The following is an 18,776-nucleotide window of genomic DNA, read 5'->3' as shown; positions in this document are numbered from 1 at the left end:
CCAGGCTGGAAAGGACTTGGAGCACTCTGGGACAGTGGAAGGTGTCCCAGCCGTGGCAGGGGTGGAATGGGATGGGATTTAAGATCATTTCTGTGATAATTTATAACATTTCCAACGCGAACCATGCCCTAAGTCCGAGCTTCCCCCGACCGCCGCCATGTCCGCTGCAAACTACAGCTCCCAGCAGCACCCGCGAGAGGAGCGGGCCCAACCCTCCCCTGCTCCAATCCCATTGGTCACCGTCCCGGCGGGGCGGGTGGTGATTGGCTGCGGTTCCACGCCCGTCAGCAGCGGCGTGCGGCGCTCAGTGATGGCGGGCGGGCGGCGGGCGCTGCTGGCGGCGGTGCTGGCGCTGGGCTCGGTAGTGCTGGTGCTGTTGGCCGCCGTCCTGCTCCGCGCCTTCGTCCTGCGAGCCCCGGCCGGGGTCCCGCGGCTCTGGGCACGGAGCGCCGGCACCGCCGCCCTCAGCGCCGAGGAGCGGCGGGAGCTCAAGGAGGCGCTGCGAGGTGAGGGGGCCCGAGCGCTGCGAGCCCCCCTCGCCCCGGGACTGGCCCCTCCTGAGGGGCGATCCAGGGCACGGGGGGACGCGTGTGGAGGCGGCCGCTCCTCAGGTGTTTTCTCTGTGAGGAGCCGGGTGTCGGCTCCCAGCAGGACTGAGGAAGTGATTGGAAATCTGTGCTGGGCAATGCCCAGGCCACGCCTCGAGTGCCGTGTCCAATTCTGGGCGCTGCAGTTCAGGAAGGGCTGGAGCGAGTCCAGGGAAGGGTTTAGAGAATGCTGAGGGAGCTGGGGAAGGGTTTGGAGAATCCTGGGGGTGTCCAGGGTAGGATTTTTAGAATCCTGAGGGGAGATGGGAAGGGTTTGGGGAGTCCTGAGGGTGTCCAGGGAAGGGTTTGGAGAATCCTGAGGGGAAGGGGCTCAGCCTGGAGAAAAGGAGGCTCAGGGGGAATTTGTGGCTCTGCACAACTCCCTGACAGGAGGGGCCAGCCGGGGGGGATTTGGGATCTCATCCCAGGGAACAGGGACAGGAGGAGAGGGAACGGCCTCAGGCTGGGCCAGGGGAGGCTCAGGCTGGAATTTCCTCATGGAAAGGGTTGGCAGGGGCTGCCCAGGGAGGTTTGGAGTGCCCGTCCCTGGAGGTGGCACCTGGAGGTGGCACTGAGTGCTCAGGGTGGGGATCGGGCACAGCTCGGGCTCGATGATCCCACAGGGATTTTCCAGCCTCAGCGATCCTGTTCTTCTCCTGAGCCAACTCCTGCCCTGTGTTGATTTTCTCCACCGTTTCCTCCTTGTACACACAGAATTTTGCCAGACACCCATGACGGCGTTTCCAGACATGCCTTTGTCCACTGGATAAGTCACTGTCGGGATTTTCTCCCTTTCTTGTTGTTGTTCACCACTGCTGTGACCAGTCCTGGGCTGTTTGTGCTGTCTGACGTGGAAGATTTCAGGGGTTTAGCTCTCAGGAGGGTTGGCACTGTGCAGGAAACCACAATCTGGCACCAAGTGATAAAACCCTGTGTGTAAACCTCATACCTTGCTGGTTTGTAGGATTTATTGCCTAGCAAATCATGTTTGCATTCTTCTTTTTAATGGGAAAATGAAGGCTCACAATAGATTTTTGTGTTAAGTCATGAATCACACAACCTCAAAAGAATCCATAACCTCTCCTGGCAGCTGCTGTTTGGAAAGGCAGCCAGGACTGAGTTATTCCCATGTTCTGCAGGACAGGGACTGGATGTTGGAGAGCCTGTTTAAATGACAGGGCAGACCAAAAGGGCCAACAAAAGCCCTGCTTGTTTATATAGGTTAAAAAAGCAATATGGAAGTGTAATAACCATCAGAACCTGCTTTACTCTTGAGAAAAAACCTCGGGCTGCCAGTTCAGCTGCCAGAGGAGCCTATGGCTCTGGGGAACCACATCACCCGAGCAAATTGCAGCTGCTCCTGGACAGTAGCATTTCGAAGGATGTCATTCAACACTTCAGCATGAAAAGTGGAGTCAAATTATCTGGAGAGATGCCTTGGCTGAGCTCTTGGGAAATGCTGAATGTGCACAGCCCAGCTGAAGCACATCAGTCTTTTTTTTTGATGGTGGCAGCTCGTGCTGTGCTGTGAAATAATGTTTAAAGCCTGGGAAAAAAAAAAAAACCCACTCAGGAACATGAAGGTACTCTCCCTTTTGAAGTGCAGTCCGAGCTTTGTTTGATTTCTGTGCTAAGGGATTTCTGTTCTGTGTTTCTTTGAAGGGGCCATTAAAATCCCAACTGTGTCCAGGTCTCCAGAGGATTTGAATACAACTGCCATGGCAGAATTTGGGAGTTACATTCAGAAAGGTACTGAACTCTCAGTCTTGGCAATCTCTGCTGCTCTATTTCATTTTCATAAACAAATTGAAGAGAACATGTATCATTCCTGTATATAAGGGAACAGATTTTTATATTTTTCCTGAAGAAAGGCCTGTCAGAAATGTCACATCTATGTCCCCTCTGCAGCAATGGTTTGGGGGTTTCAGTGGCCCCAAAAAGTTCAAAAGACTTTTTGTAATGATGGTTTTTGGTCCTTGCCATGGTTAAATACCATGAAAAATAAAAAGAGGATGACTGCTGCTGCTTCAACCTCATTTTTTGGCAGTTCCATCATTGCTCCCTGCAAAAGAGCTGCAGCACTGCTGAACAAGAATTCTGCTTTTATTTAGGAGAGTTTTAAATGCCAAGTGAGGGAGATTGGTAAAAATGTGAGAACTTCTATCCTCTGCTGTGGCCAGTCTTATTTACAGCTCCCCCCAGTGCTACCTAGGCAACAACTCTCTGGAATAATGATAACATTGCCCATTATTGTTAATTTTTTCTTTTCCACGTGTCTTTAATTTTAATTTTTTTTTTTTCCTTAACAGTCTTCCCAGCTGTATTTTCATCAAATTTCATCCACCATGAGATCGTTGGGGAATACAGCCACCTGTTCACAGTGCAGGGCTCTGCCCCTGGCCTGCTGCCCTACATGCTGCTGGCACACATGGATGTGGTGCCTGCTCCTCCCCAGGGCTGGGATTTCCCTCCTTTCTCAGCTGCAGAGCACCAAGGTTTCATCTATGGAAGAGGAACTCTGGACAACAAAAACTCTGCCATTGTACGTGTGCTGGGTAATGTCCTTCCACAGGGAGAGAGCCTGGGAAAGGCACAGGGGAGCAATTCCATCCTGGAATTCACTCTATGGTTTCTCACTCCTCTTGCTGGTATGAGGAATTCCTAGTTTGGATAAATTCCTGCAGTTTTCTCCCAACTTTTCCTAAAGATGGAGTGATCACTGTTACTGAAGAAAAGAGGGTTAAAACACGTGAAGAATCAGGAGAATCCCATTCACAGATGCAGGTGTATTTGGTTAAATGCCAGTTTAAAGTTTTATGGCACAGGTGGTCAGAGAATCCATGGCTGCCCCATCCCTGGGACTGTGCCAGGCCAGCCTGGAGCAGCCTGGGGTAGTGGAAGTTTCCCTGCCTGTGGCACTGCATGAGCTTTAAGGTCCCTTCCAACCCGAACCATTCCATCATTCTCTGTCAAATGCTGTGTTTGAAACCAGGCATAGACATTTTCCTTTTCCCCAGGTGTCACAGAGGCACTCCAAGCCAAAATCAGCCCTTTGAAAAGGCTTGAGTTTCAAATTAAACACTGTTTATTTAATAGGATGGACAAACAACCCTGCATCTTTTATCCAACCTGTGGCAGAACAAAGAGCTGTTGTACTGAACACATTTGGGAGGAATGGATTCAGAAAAGATTGATCTGGGAAAGATTTCTCATTGGGAAAAGATTGATGGAAAAATTAATGATGAAGATGTCCCTTTGTGGCTTTGATGATGAGTTCCATGGCAGCCCTGTATTTCAATTCAAACAGATGTTTAGTGTCACACAGGCCACAGTCCTTGAAAGTTTCAGGATGTTTAATCATCAATTTCAAAGCCTTGAAACTTAAAAGTTTAGGTTGGTGCTTCATTCTGCTGTGCACTGCACAAGTAACTCCACAAATGGCCAAAAAAAAAAAAACCAAAACAGCAATTTCAGTGAATATGGCAAAAAAATACGTGCTCCCATCACTGCAGTGTTACATTTATTCTCTTTATCACCACACAGGGATGGTTCAGCACGTTCTGTTTTTTTCCTTTTCAGGGCATCCTGCAAGCTCTGGAATTTCTGCTGAGGAGGAATTACCGACCCCGCCGCTCGTTCTACGTCGGCATTGGCCACGATGAGGAGGTATTTTCTTTCCTTTCCTTGGAACACAACCTGTTTGCATTGTCCTTGTAGGTAACAAGGCTTACTTTTAAAACACTGTTTAGCTGGAAGGTCTTTCCTGTTTTTCTTGGTTCTGTGGGGAGATACTGTGTCAGGCCCCAGGTCACAGTTATGGGTTGTTTGGCTTGGAGTGACATTCACCAAGGGTTTTGTGTGATGAGCAAAGTGTAAAGAAAACCACAGAGTGCCACTTCAGATTCTTTTCTGCAAGGAAAGTGCAGCAGGAATTCCATTTTGGAGACAGGAAAAGCTGGGTTGAGATTCACATGGTTGTACCAAATGTTCAGGAAGAACTGGCAAAAAAATGTTCCAGTGGTACAGACAGGGGAGGTGGGTTTGGTTATGCACTGTCAAAACAGAAAGACAAAGAATTATTAATAGCTGAAATAAACAGGTCTGCAATTGCTAATCTCTGGAGTTTATAGCTCTGAGATACCAAAATGAAAGCAGCAGTCAGTGACTCATCAATGAGAGCACTCCTCATCATGGGTATAAATTCATCTGCTATCAGGCCATTAACAATCTCCAATTAATTTTCCTGGAAGAATCTTTGATGGTTGCTCTGGAGCTGTTCCCTAGGGGATTTTGTGCATTCTTTGTGCTGTAGCCAACAGCAAGGTGTTTCCCACTTTTCCTCCCAATGTTCTGGCTGGATCTGGTCAGTTCCTCTGCCTGGGTTCCACAGGTGTCTGGTCTGAAGGGAGCAAGGAAAATTGCAGCTCTGCTGGAAGCCCGAGGAGTGAAACTTTCCTTCCTGCTGGATGAGGGCAGTGCCGTGCTGGATGGGATCATTGCAGGCGTGAAGAAACCAGTGGCTATGTAAGAGTGACCCCCCCGATTCATTTTCAATCATTAATTAGTGATAAATGACATTGTTGATGACACTGGAGAATGTTCTTAAGACGTGTGGCAGTGTTGGTGCTGCCGGAGCTGCAGCAGTGGCACAAAGTGCAAGGCAGGGACCTTCAGCCTCTGCCTGCTCCCCATCACAGCAGTGCTGACAGAGACACAACTGAGCTTTTGAATCCTGTGCTCTAGAGCTCTGCTCACTGGAGGAGCAGCCCAGTCCTGCAGAGATCTAAACACTGTGTTAATGATTTGTTGTTGCTGTTTGAGTGGTTTTTATCACACTAAAACTATGCAGAGTAGTTATTTTTATCTACAGTCGGTGCGTGTGTGTTTGGAATTGCATTAGTCATCTATTTGTTAATTAATTGATTAATTTATCATTGTCCAGGATTGCTGTCACAGAAAAAGGTTCAATGACACTGAACTTCACTGTGGAAAAAGAGCCAGGACATTCATCCTTCCCTCCTAAGGAGACCAGTATTGGCATTCTGGCAGCAGCCATGTCCAGGTGAGAGCTTCCTTGTCACCCAATGCCAAAAACAGTCAAAAAAACTCCTAAATCACTGAGATCTGACTTGTAAAATATTTGTGTTTAAGGTCATTTTCAAACTGCTGTTCTATATTTGAAATTGCAGTTTTTAGCTCACTTTGAAGGGCAGAAATGGAACTCCCAGCCAAGGAACAAATTGCCAGGTGTCTGCAGAGTCTTTGCACTTGAGCTGTTCCAAGTGTCAGCCAATTCTTTAAAAGCAAGACAAGTGCTGTCTGCCCTAATTTACTCTGTAGCAACAGAGATTCCTTTGTTTGGGTGGCAGGATTTCTCTGGAATTTCTTCCTGTACATCCCTGCTACCTCATCTGGGAATTCTCCAAGCCAATGAACCTGGAATAGAGTCAGGATGTGACTGCAGAAATCATCTCTTTACATCTCTGTGTAGGTATCAAATTGGCTAAGAAATAAATATTTTAGAAAAACGGAGTGTGTCCAGACATGGTGGGATCTGTGTGCTATTTTTCTGGATTTCCATCTATTTACAGGAGCCAGGCTTTGGGATTTTTTTCAGTTGTTTCTCAAAGAAATCTTTGCACGTGACTGGAATGCCCCGAAATCCGTGGAGCTGTGCTTGCACATTTACTTACCAGGAGAGCAGAGTGTGATTGCATCTCCAAGAACAGGGATACAAATCAAATTCCTGACATCCTTCTGGAGCAATAACAGCCCGAAAGTTGTTGTTTTGTTTTGGTTTTTTTTACCTTTTCAATGTTGATTTTTTTTTTAGGCTGGAGCAGAATCCCTTGCGTAACCTGTTTGGCCACGGACCAGAGCTCATGACTATGGAACACCTCGCAGCAGAGGTGAGGAGAAAAAGCAGCATTTCACTCCCAAATTTCCATAAGAGTCATAATCCAGTGAAGAATTCAAAGCACAGTTATGTAGAAAGGATTAAAAAAACCCCTAATTTTTCTCCCAGATTATTGTTTCTGCTGGAATTGTTTCGTCCATATTGAAGTGACTCCACCGTGCTCTTGACAAATGAAAATTTTCTCATTCCTGGTTTTGTTTCTTCCCCTTAGTTCAAATTTCCTCTCAACATCATCATGAGTAATTTGTGGCTGTTCTCACCTATTGTCAGCAGGTAAGAAAAGAGATCCTTGATAAACATCCCCAGCTTTTCACCCTTAAAAGATGAAGCCATTTCTAATCTTCCAGGAAATCAGTTATTTTATAGTTTAGATAATTCAGTTGTTTCCTGTTAATAATCACTTGGTTAATTAAACAAACCATCATTCAGCTTATTGCCTGTGGAATTATGGTCCTTTTTCTTTACCAATATCCAACTTATTTGAAAAACGTTGTTGGTTTGTTTCTATTTTGTAGAGTCCTTGCCTTGAAACCTTCCACCAATGCCTTGATCCGAACGACCACTGCAGTCACCCTGTTTAATGCAGGAATCAAGGTACTTTAATTTGGGTTTTTCTACCATGTAATTACAATGAGACAATTAGGACGTTTAATTTCCACCTCTTTATGTCCAGTTACAAGATCAGGGTGGGCCCTTTGTGGTGCCACAGTCTCATTCTTACCTCAGGTGTGGCTTGGATTTGGCTCCAGTTGAAAACCACTTCCTGATCTCTGTCCACCACTGTTAAAATTGTTCATATTTTAGGATAGACAGGAAAATGTGGTTCCTGCATAATCCTGCAAAGTACCAAAGGTAATATTTGAAACTGTCACAGTCACAAACACTTCTCTGGCCCAGACATTTGTAGCACAGGTCTGGCGTTTGCCTGAAGTGGCTTCACTGTGCACCTTGGACTGAGAGATAACAGCCAGATCCTACCCTGATAAGGAAGTGGAGCTGTCCAAAAACACTGGAGCCCTGGAAAACAAACAGAGTTTGGGTTTGGTGTGTCCCCCCAAAAAAATCTGTGACTGAGAAAGCATCACTGGACAGGAAAAGCTGCAGTGGCTGAACAGTGACACGGAGTGGCCAGGGGGGAAGTGACACCCTGGTTCCTTGGGGTTTTTTTTTTCTAGAGATTGCACATGGTTTTGTTTAACAAAGTTGTAAATATTCAGTCTGTAGATAAGAGGAGTTACGTGTTCAATAAAATCGCCTGTTAAGTGACTTACCCAAATATGAACCGTGTAATGTGACAATGAGGCAAAAATAGCACTTTAAAAATCCAGAATTTGAGAATTTCTCAGTATAAATTTTCTGAAGGGAGAGGGCTTAGCTCGAAATAAAAACTTCTATATAAGTAACAGCTAACTTCATTTTTGTTGATTTGATGAATATTTCTTTGTGTATTTTCTGCATTTGAGATAAGATTTACATTGCTTTAACACAGAAAGAGACATCACACTTGGTGGAACCAGTGGAGCATCTGAGGCCTGCAGTTGTTTGAGCAGTTCTGAGTTTGCAGCTGGCATTTTAATCTGGTTTTCACGTCATTCTCCACTTTGGCCCTTCCTTTTTTCCAGGTGAATGTCATCCCTTCCTCTGCCAGAGCCACGGTGAACCTGAGGATCCACTCAGCTGAGACAGCTGCTGAGGTAGATGAGCTGTCCTGATGAGATCTCAGCTCCTGTGCCAAAGATGAGAGCCCAAAGAGCACAGAGTGCTCAAGAGTGGCTCATCTGTGCTATGGGATGGGAGCCTTGGGGTTTGTCACCTGGGAGATTTGGGAATCCTGCACACCTCAGGAGGTCTGACAGCCTGTCCAGCCCAGGGCAGCTGGGGAACGTTGTCAGTACAAAACATCTTCCCTCCCCAAACCTTTATTGGAAGTTTCTCTCTCTGGAAGCTTTTTCTGGATTATTTGGATGCCAGAATTTCCAAGAGGAGCAGGCTGAGCAGCTGCCCCTCAGGGCTGAAGCAGTTCAGGAGTACCTTGAGACAATGATCTGTGTGTGATTTAAGAATTCAGCTGAAGTATCAGCCATGCACTCAGCAGAGGGACGGGCACACTCAGTCTGTGACAGTTCACAGACAGATGTTTTCTGGAAAGCTGAACATCTGCTGATGTCCCTAAGGGCTGCTTTCTCATTTCTTGTGCTCCTTTTGTCTCTGTGTTTGACCCACAGGTGCTGGAGGCAGTCAGGAGCACCATTGCTGATGACAGAGTGAAGATTGATGTGGTGGAGGCCTTTGACCCCCTGCCCATCAGCCCTTGGGATGAGCAGACATTTGCAATCCATATTTTTCAAAGAACCATCCTGGACATTTTCCCAGATGTTGACAGTGTAGTCCCAGGTGACAGCAGGCACATGATGATTATTGTTTCCTCTTCTGCTTTTCCCTTGTTTCCATTTGCTGTGTACTCCTCCACCCCAGCTGTTAACTACTGGAAACAGCTGTTTTTCCTCTTCTCATTCCGTTCTCTCTTTATGCTTTAAAAGTTTTCATGTTGTTTTTTAGTAGTGGAAGTAAAAAGCAAACAGGAAGCTGACAGAAACAATGAGCCTTGAATTGGGGGCTCTGCATATACAAAGGAATCTCTTCAGGGAAGAAAGGAATTGTGAGGGAGAGGAGGAGGTCTTCTTGCTTTAGTTCTTTTGTTGTTTTCATAGCTGGAAAAGCATTCCTGCTTTTCTGTATTGTTCCTTGTGATCCCAGCCCCTTCCCTTTCTTGCAGCTCCTTCCTAGCTCTGTAGTTTGTGGATTGAAGTTTGAAGCTTAAATTTTTAGGGGAGGCTGAGTGTCCAGGCTGTTCTTAGGTTGAGTTCTGTGCTCAGCTCCTGCTCCTGAAGGAGAAAATGTTCTCAGGATGAACCCTCAATGTTTCCAGCGATGCTTTTGGTGCAGGCACTGCAGGACTGTTACCATTTGCTTTTCCTCTCTCCTGGGGAAAGGTGGGTCACTTTTTAAAGTTCATTTTTTTCCTCTGCTGCAGAACAAACCTGAGGTTTGTTTTCCAGGCACGTGCATTGGAAACACGGACAGCAGGCACTTCACCAACGTCACCAAGGCCATTTACAGGTTCAACCCTCTGCTCCTGAGGCAGGATGACCTCCCCAGGTACTGAGCTCTGCACAGGGGCAGCCAGGGAAAGAGGAGAAGGACACCCAGCCTTGTGCTCCTTGGCCTCACACAATGCCAGGTCACCCATTTCCTGCAGATTTGGGTGCTGGGGATGGAAATGACCCTGGCACAGTGTCAGCCTTGGCTCTGCTCCTTCCAGTGCAGGCAGGACCCATTGAGGTGTTTGATTCAGTGGTGCTGAGTGGATCCTTTGTGTGCTGCTGCAGTGGCAGAGGTGTTGTTCTGGTACTTGGCCTTGCCCTGCACATTTATCCACATATTTGGACACTTGCCACTCTGAATTGATTTGAAATTTCCTGAAGTTACGTGATAACAACATCATCCTGCAAGGGGTTGTTTGCTTATTTAGATTTCTGATTTTATTGAGGTGCAGATGATGCAGGAGTTGAATGTTCTGGCTGTACAGGACAGTGACAGAAATGGCCAAGAAATGGGCCATTAGGATTTTTTTCCAGATTAGATTTTTAGGGTTTTTTTCCAGATTTAGCTGTTGGGCTCTGAGCCTTTGAATCAGTACACTTGGGTTGGTTACAGTGCAGTTTTTGGATTATATTACTTTGTTTTTCTGTTGTTCACTGCTTTATGAAATCAACAGCCAAGCAGGGTGCTGGATGTGTACAGTTGGGTCAGAAATTCCCCCAGGATTGAAAAATGTCCTTTTTCTTTCAGGATCCATGGGTTGAATGAGAGAATCTCCATTGAGAATTACGAGAAACAGGTGGAGTTTCTGTTTCAGCTGATCAAGAACTGTGACATTGAGACCCTTCCAGAGCCCCATGCCAGCTCCCACGAGCTCTGAGACTTCTGGGCAGAGCAGCTGCCCTGGACTCTGGGACAGAGGGGGCTGAAGATGCACTTGTGTCTTTTGTATTGAATTTGAGTTTATTTTTATATTGTGGTTTACATACAGATAGGAGAGGTGCTGGCTGTGTGAGAGGAACCTGGCAAAACCCAACAAATAACTCTGATTTCTGCTCTCTGTGGTCTGATGTGCAGCCATTAATCTGACACGATTTTTTTCTCAGCACTTTAAGCCTCTGAAATTGGTAATCACTAAAAATCTAAGCTATAATCAGCACCTCTGAATTATGCTTTGTGTTCCTGACAAACTGATTTTTTATGGTGAATGGATCTTGCTCAGGTGAGGTGTCTGCCAGCTGCTCACAGGGAGGGTTCCTGTCACTGGCACAGCCACACTGACAGGTTCTTGCACTGCTGCTGGGCATGGGCTGCTCCCCAGGGCATTTCCATGGGGATTTTCCCAGGGGATTCTCTCCTGGGATCTCTCTCACCAGCATCCATGGTACTCTGAGCCAGTGTCAGTGTTCACTCCCATGGCTGCACTCATTTCTGACTCAATTTTCAGCTACTCCAGAACTTCTGTGTTGTTGTAACTGAGGAGGTGCTGGAAACTTTTCCTTGCCATCATTTTAATGATTATTTTTTTCCCTCCCTGACTCATGGTGTGGCTCAGGGTGTGTTGTGCAATTGGGTGTCAGAATAAGGGATTGCAGCTTTAAATAAGGAATTAAATCCCAGTTGTCTGCTCTTCTCATTTCTCCCTGAGTCACTTTATGCTTCTCCTTTGCTCTTCTGAGAACTTGATTGTGAAAAATGTGCAGCCCTTCAGTTTCTTCCAGTTCAGAGGGATCAGAGGTTTGTTCCCTCACTGCCAGTGCAGCCCATTTCCACTTTCCTGCTCAGTTTTTTGGGAATGCTGGGGTAGGCAGGCCATGGATGTTGACTCTGCTTCATCTTGCACTTCTTGCCTACCTGTGCCAGCACTGAAGGGTTCAGCATTCTTTTGGCCTTGACAGTTGTGATTACCAGTATTAATTAGACAAAAAATTTATTAAATCAGTTAATTAAATTAATTCTATCAATAAATAGTTAACAAAGTGATGTTAGCCAAAGAAAAGCCTGAAAGCTGCTGTGTGACAGTGGCAGTGTCTGTGCTGCAGGGACCAGTGCAGCTCCTCCTGCTGCACAGATGTTTTTCAGAACTTCAATTATGCACTGGAACACTGGGTGGATGTTCTGCTCTAAATTCATACTGTGAAATGTGCTGGAATGTACAGGAAATACTCTGAAATGTATCCTGAAAAACACTGATGGAACTGTGATTCCAATTCTTTCCGTTCACCTCTCTTATTTATTTGTAATCTGATCTTATCACTGTGACCAGAGGGCTCCAACTGTATCACCCACTGAATAATTGAAACAAAACTGACAGTTTCATCTAATAAAATGAGGAATGTGAATTCTTTTCTGATGATTCTTTAATCTTTTTATGTAGCTCTGTAATTGCAGTGAAGTCATTTCCACACCTGAGCAATCCATAAAATTTCCATCAAAACAAACCCACCTATTTTCCAGCCAGCTTTCATCTTTGCTCCCTTTTCTACACAAAATCAGCTCCCCCTGGCCAGGCATTGTTGGCCAGTAAATAGTTTGCATCTTTTCTGCTTTGCTGCACTTTGTGATTTGTTCAGCCACGTGCCTGTGGCTCTTTTGTGGAGGTGTCACTGCTCCTGTGAGCTCCTGTGTGCAGGCACAGCAAAAGTGATGTGTCAGGGCACAGCACTGAATGGAGCACAGCCCTGGCACTGCGAGGTGCACACAAGGGGTTGTTGTTGTTGTTTTTTCTCTGGCAAATCTCTGTAAAACTGAGTTTAAAGCCTTTGCTTTGGCTGTGGCTGTGTGGGGTCAATATTGTTTAACAGCTGATGGTTGTGTTGCCAGTCAGAGGGGCTGGAAAAATGGAAAAACAGGGAGAAAATGGGAAAAATCTCATGAGAGAGCACAGGTTGTGAAAATCCTCACGCTGTTGTGGTGTGGAAGGAGGGAGCAAATGTGTCCCAAAGACAGAAAGCATCCTTTATACTCTGTAATCTTCCCCCAGCCAAAAGCCCTCACCTCTGTTCTGGTGAGGATTGTTTCATTAAAGGAAGAAGATTCATTTTGCTGCTGAAGGAAAAGTGAAGGGTGCTGGGAGGGCAGGGCTGGGTTTGGCAGCTCCTGGGTGAACGTGTGCCATGAGATTTGGCTGGGGCAGCTCCTTGCAGAGCTCGTTAAGTGCTGCTCATCAGCCAGGGCTGGCATCTTGCAGTTCCTCTGCACTGGGGACGTGCTCAGCAGAGGCTTTAAAGTGCTTTAAACAGCCCCAGTCCTGCAGGATCCCCTGGGGAAACAGCACATCCCCATCTTCACCCATTTCCCAGGCACTTCTGAGCGTTATCTCTGCTTTTTCCACGGGGCAGCTTTGCCTTTGTGTTCTCAAACCTCTTTATTTTATCACATTTGCTGCCGGGCCGTGCTTGTGGGACAGTTCCAGGGGTCACTCGGTGTTTGGTGTCACCTCCTGACAGAGCTGCTCTCTTCCCACCCCATTTCACTGTCCCAGCAGATGTTTCTGGAAATGTCACTTTTCCTAAGTGGATGCGAAAATCACATAAATAATAAGAATAACATGAATGATGCTTTTTCTGTTAAGATCACCTCCAGCCTTGCATGGTGTGAGCAGTTACTGGAGAGTGCCAAGCACATGCTGCAAACAGATTAATGACTCCAGGAGCTATTCTCTCCGTGTTGTAGTGAGTCACTGTGCCTGGAGCAGGGAGAGCAATTACCTCTGACTCAGAGAAGGAAGGAAGAGCCTGATTTTCTGCTCTGAATTCAGGTAACTCAGTCACACTGACACATATGATCTGAGCACTGTGTTAGCCCAATTCCACTGTGTGTTACATCCACAGCAGCTTCCTTTTCTCCTTGTTTTCCCCAAATCTACAGCACTGATGTTCTTGTGGCAGCACTGACTCAGAGTGAGGGGTGTGCAGTTGTGCTGCTGTGAGCCAGCTGAGCTGGGCCTGTTACAGCCTGCAGAAAAGGTCACATCCCACACCTGCATTTTCTAAAGAAAGCTCTGTTGCTGGGCTCTCTTTGACAGAACTCGGTTTATTTTCAGCCCCAAGTGGCTGTGGGGAGTTCAGGCTCAGAACTGGAGGAACAAGGTGTTTACAGAGTCATTTCCTCCAGCTTTGCATTTGACACTTGGATTCTTGGCTCCTCTTTTGCTGTTTCGTTTGATATTCCGTGGAGCTGCTGAAATCCATTTTCTCCAGCAGGTGCTGTGAAAATTTCCCTGTGTCAGTGCTGTGGAGTGAGAAATCCACTGAGAACCTGCCCAGCCACAGCCTGTGGTGCCTTTTGCTGTTGGAGAGGAGAATTCCTCACCTGCAGCCCAGCCTGTGACCCTGAACTCTTTGCTTCTCAGTGCTCTCCACGCTGCTGCTTGAACCCTGAACAAATTCTTGCCAATCTCTGCAGTCCTTGCTGGAGCTCTGGAACTTTTAGAGAATTTTTGTGCCTTCGATCCCAAATTCAGGCTCTTGACTCAACCATTTAGAGATGTGCTGCAGTGAGGTTGCCTGCAGCTCTGTGCCACCATCCCAGGGTGGTGCAGAAGTGCTGCCCAGGGCAGGATTTTCCTGGCTGAGCAGCTCAGGGAGGGCTGTGAGACACTGGAGCAGGGGCTTGGCTCAGCTTTCCGCTCCCACAGCAGCGGGAGGCAGAGATAAAGGGCTGGGCTGCCGGGGAAGGGAGGGTCCTGCTCCCTGCAGATCCCTCTGCTGATTGCAGAGCTGAGCTCAGAGCTGTGGTGGGGGGCCCAGAGGAAGCTGCAGTCACTTCTCAGCAGGAAGGAAAATGAGCACATGGCAGCGTGGTTAGAGCAGGGGGGCAGGGGACAAAGGGAAAATTCTCTTTGGTACTCGGGGATTGCTGTGGGGTTGGTCACAGGGCAGACCTGGGGGTCTTACAAAGAGACTTTCAAATCGTGCAGCTTTTCCCAGGGTGCTTTTCATGCCTCTTTTAATTCATATTTTTAACCCAGCACGGTGGTGTGGGTTATTGCAGCCCTGTAAATACTCAGATCACTTGAACACTGTGCCTGGCCTTGCACTGCAGAGGTGATCCCCTGGGTCAGATATTCTGCATCTGATATCCTTCCACTTGGATTTTTAAATGTTGGTTCTGCAGGATTGCCTTGTTGCATGTACACATGTTAATCCAAATTCTTCTTTGGGATTTTGGGAAGTGAGAGGGTCTCCATGGAGAAATGGGAAATGGGGGGATTTAAGAGATTATTGTGCATTTTTTTATCATCAGTCTCTGGTCTGGCCAGCCTTGTGGTATCAATATTTTCTTCAGCCTAATTCTGACTAGAAATGAATTCCCTCACAGCCTGTAACTGGAACAAAGCTGACATGTGAGGCACATCCCCAGTGGCTCCATGACAGGTGTCCCTGTCCCTGCTGTCCCACCGGATCTGCTGACCTTGTGGAGCACAGGAAAACCAACCCCAGGTGCTCTCACATGGCCACGAGCACAGGGGGGACCTGCCAGGGGCTGCCCTGTGTTTGTCACAGCACGTGGGGGACACAGGAACGCAGCTGGGACCTTGGAAAAAAGGATGGAGATGGGTTTGTTTGCTTCCAGGCTGGCAAAGCAGAACTTCCTGGATGTGCATTTCTCCCCCAGCTGCTGCCTGCCCTCGTGGGCTGCTTGTGCCCTGCAGTGACATCTGAAGGGGTGAGTCCTGCTCCATAACCTGCTCAGGTTTGTTTTCCTGCTGACATTCCTGCCTGTAAGGAATTTAGAGCCCACCAGGTCCTTCAGGATCCCTGCTCAGAGCAGCTGGGGCTCCATTCAGAGCTGTGACAGGCAGTGGTGGAGCCAGGACAGGGAGCAAAGGCAGCTCTCAGGGCACTCACACTTTAGATCAGGATTTTTGGAGTGACTTTGGCCAAACCTTTTTAATCGTGCTGGACTCTGCTGTGAAAGGGGCCCTGAGGCCATTCCTGAGTGCTGGCCCAGAGCTGGGCAGTTCAGTCCTGCCACAATCACATGGCTGCTGTAAAACACACGGGCACGACATTCCACGAGACATTCCATGATCCAGCACAGCTCGGTGCTCAACTCCTTCCTTTCCAAACATTTTTGTTGCCTTTGCTACCTGCTCCCTGCAATTGGAAACCCAATTTCCTGCCCTTTCATCCTCTGCTTTTTTGATCTCAGCCTCGCTGGTGGGGGTTTTATCTATTTCTGTTTGCTTGTCTCAGGCAGCTTTTGTCCCCTCACTTCCACTTCCTGAGGCTGCAGCTGGGGAGCAGTGAGGTCACATTTAGGTGCACGTGGTTTTTGGGGAGGTGAGGGAAGAATGGAGGCTCCATCTCGGGGGAGGGATGGATTTTCCGAGTCAGGAAGGAAAGATGAAGGTGGAAGCAGAGCCTTGCAGCCAGGTTTGTTTGGACAAAGGAGAATGGAGGCTGGGCTGGAGGGAGGGTTTGGAACTCCAGTCCCAGCTGGAACGTGGAATTTGGGCTGTGGCTGGAGCTGGGTTGTGTCTCTGGATGTCTCAAGTTTTCCATGAGGTTTCTTTGCTGGTGAAGGTCCTGAAATGACCCCAAAGGTTCCTCATCCCTTGAAATCCCAGAATCCCAGGATGGTTCGGGTTGGAAGGGACTTTAAACTCATTTGTTCTGCCATGGGCAGGGACACCTTCCACTGTCCCAGGCTGCTCCAAACCCCATCCAGCCTGGCCTTGGGCACTGCCAGGGATCCAGGGGCAGCCACAGCTGCTCTGGGCACCTGTGCCAGGGCCTGCCCACCTTCCCAGGGAGGAATTCCTTCCCAAAATCCCATCCATCCCTGCCCTCTGGCAGTTTAAAGCCATTGCCCCTTGTCCTGTCACTCTCAGCCCATATAAAAAGTCCCTTATCAATGCTGCTTTCTCCAATCATCTGTCCTGTTCTGCTCCACAGGTTCCAGGCATCCTCTTCTCCCAAAAGCACCAAATATTCCAGGAAAACACCTCGCTGTGCCCAGTTCTTGATGGGAGCAGACAGAACTGAAACAGCAGAGCCACAGCTTGGGGTCACAATGCATCCCTGCCCTGTTTCTGCTTCTGTTTCCTTAGGGAGTGAAGTCAGCAGCTCCAGGTCCCTGCATCCATGTGGGAATGTGGCTCCCAGTGCCCTCCCCTTCCCCCCACACACGTCCCCTGTCCCAGCCACCCTTATTGGCCCAGAACGTGTCTCCAAGGCCTGGAGCTGGGGTCACATCATCACCCTGAGCAATAACTCGCTGCTGAGGTTTCCTGGGAGGAAAGGAAAGGCAGGAAGGAAAAACAACTGCTCAAAATTTCCACTCATGACAAACAAAAAAAAAAATTAAAAAAAAAAAAAAAAAAAAGGGAAATAAAAGGAAAGCATGAATCGGAGGAGCTGGTTCATTCAGGAACACAGATTTCTACACAGCAACGAGGACCTGACCTCTGTAGCAGGGATTTTAATGCTCTTTATTTATTTGTTGTGGGACAGAAACAGAGGCAGGGGACGTGACAATATTCCTGACCTTTTGTTCTGAGCTGCATCAGCCTGGCCGAAGCCTGAAATCCAGTGGGTGCCACTGAGCACCTTGGTGCTCCTTCCCCTGGATCCAGCCGTGTTTCCCTGGATGGGGGGTCCGTGGAAGCACCCCTGGGGTGCAGAGGGGTGAACCCCCCTGGCTACCTGTGAACTCCCTGGGCCCAGGGGGGCACAACGAGGCTTCCCCAGCGAGGGATCACCAGACAGCCCAGGTGAGAGCAGGTAAAACCAAGGGGGGATGGATGATGGATGGATGATGGATGGATGGATGATGGATGGATGATGGATGATGGATGGATGATGGATGGATGATGGATGAGGGATGGATGGATGATGGATGATGGATGATGGATGATGGATGATGGATGGATGATGGATGGATGATGGATGATGGATGGATGATGGATGATGGATGATGGATGATGGATGATGGATGATGGATGGATGATGGATGATGGATGGATGATGGATGATGGATGATGGATGATGGATGGATGATGGATGATGGATGAATGATGGATGATGGATGATGGATGATGGATGATGGATGATGGATGATGGATGGATGGATGGATGGATGGATGATGGATGGATGATGGATGGATGATGGATGATGGATGATGGATGATGGATGATGGATGGATGGATGGATGGATGGATGGATGATGGATGGATGATGGATGATGGATGATGGATGATGGATGATGGATGGATGGATGGATGGATGATGGATGGATGATGGATGGATGATGGATGGATGATGGATGGATGATGGATGATGGATGATGGATGATGGATGGATGATGGATGATGGATGATGGATGGATGATGGATGGATGGATGATGGATGATGGATGATGGATGGATGGATGGATGATGGATGATGGATGATGGATGATGGATGATGGATGGATGGATGGATGATGGATGATGGATGATGGATGATGGATGATGGATGATGGATGGATGGATGATGGATGGATGGATGGATGGATGGATGATGGATGGATGATGGATGGATGGATGGATGATGGATGATGGATGATGGATGATGGATGGATGGATGGATGGATGATGGATGGATGATGGATGGATGATGGATGATGGATGATGGATGGATGATGGATGGATGGATGGATGGATGGATGATGGATGGATGGATGGATGGATGGATGGATGATGGATGGATGATGGATGATGGATGATGGATGGATGGATGGATGATGGATAGATGATGGATGATGGATGATGGATGATGGATGATGGATGATGGATGATGAATGGATGGATGATGGATGAGGGATGATGAATGGATGGATGATGGATGAGGGATGATGAATGGATGGATGATGGATGATGGATGATGGATGATGGATGGATGATGGATGATGGATGATGAATGGATGGATGATGGATGAGGGATGGATGAGGGATGGATGAGGGATGGATGCATGGACGGTTGGATGGATGCAGAGCCACACTGATGGACGGACAGACACACTGACGGACAGACGGACACACCGACCGCTCCTGCCCGGTGCGGGCTCAGCCGCCCGCGACCTCAGGCCCCGCCCCCCGCGCCGCCGAAGGGGCGTGGCCTTCCCGCTGCGGGGGCGCGCTCCGCGCGGGGGGCGGAGCCAGACGTGACGCCACGCGCGTCGG

The 18,776-nt window shown here is 48.0% G+C and overlaps 1 protein-coding gene across 1 annotated transcript; it reads left to right on the top strand.

The window, feature by feature from the left end:
• The first annotated feature begins 260 nt into the window (after window positions 1–260).
• PM20D1 (peptidase M20 domain containing 1) lies at window positions 261–11,948 on the top strand. Its single transcript, XM_014872660.2, has 13 exons — window positions 261–506; window positions 2,250–2,336; window positions 2,897–3,129; window positions 4,167–4,253; window positions 4,978–5,111; window positions 5,530–5,649; window positions 6,421–6,496; window positions 6,716–6,777; window positions 7,020–7,098; window positions 8,127–8,198; window positions 8,730–8,898; window positions 9,564–9,663; window positions 10,357–11,948. The coding sequence occupies exons 1-13, from the start codon at window positions 311–313 to the stop codon at window positions 10,484–10,486; spliced, it is 1,545 nt and encodes a 514-aa protein (XP_014728146.1). The 5' UTR covers window positions 261–310; the 3' UTR covers window positions 10,487–11,948.
• Window positions 11,949–18,776: the final 6,828 nt, after the last annotated feature.

Source organism: Sturnus vulgaris, chromosome 29, assembly GCF_052056855.1.
Source record: "Sturnus vulgaris isolate bStuVul1 chromosome 29, bStuVul1.hap1, whole genome shotgun sequence".
Taxonomy (NCBI): Eukaryota; Metazoa; Chordata; class Aves; order Passeriformes; family Sturnidae; genus Sturnus; species Sturnus vulgaris.
The sequence above is the reverse complement of the archived record's forward strand: the minus strand, read 5'-3'. Positions and strand labels throughout refer to the sequence as shown.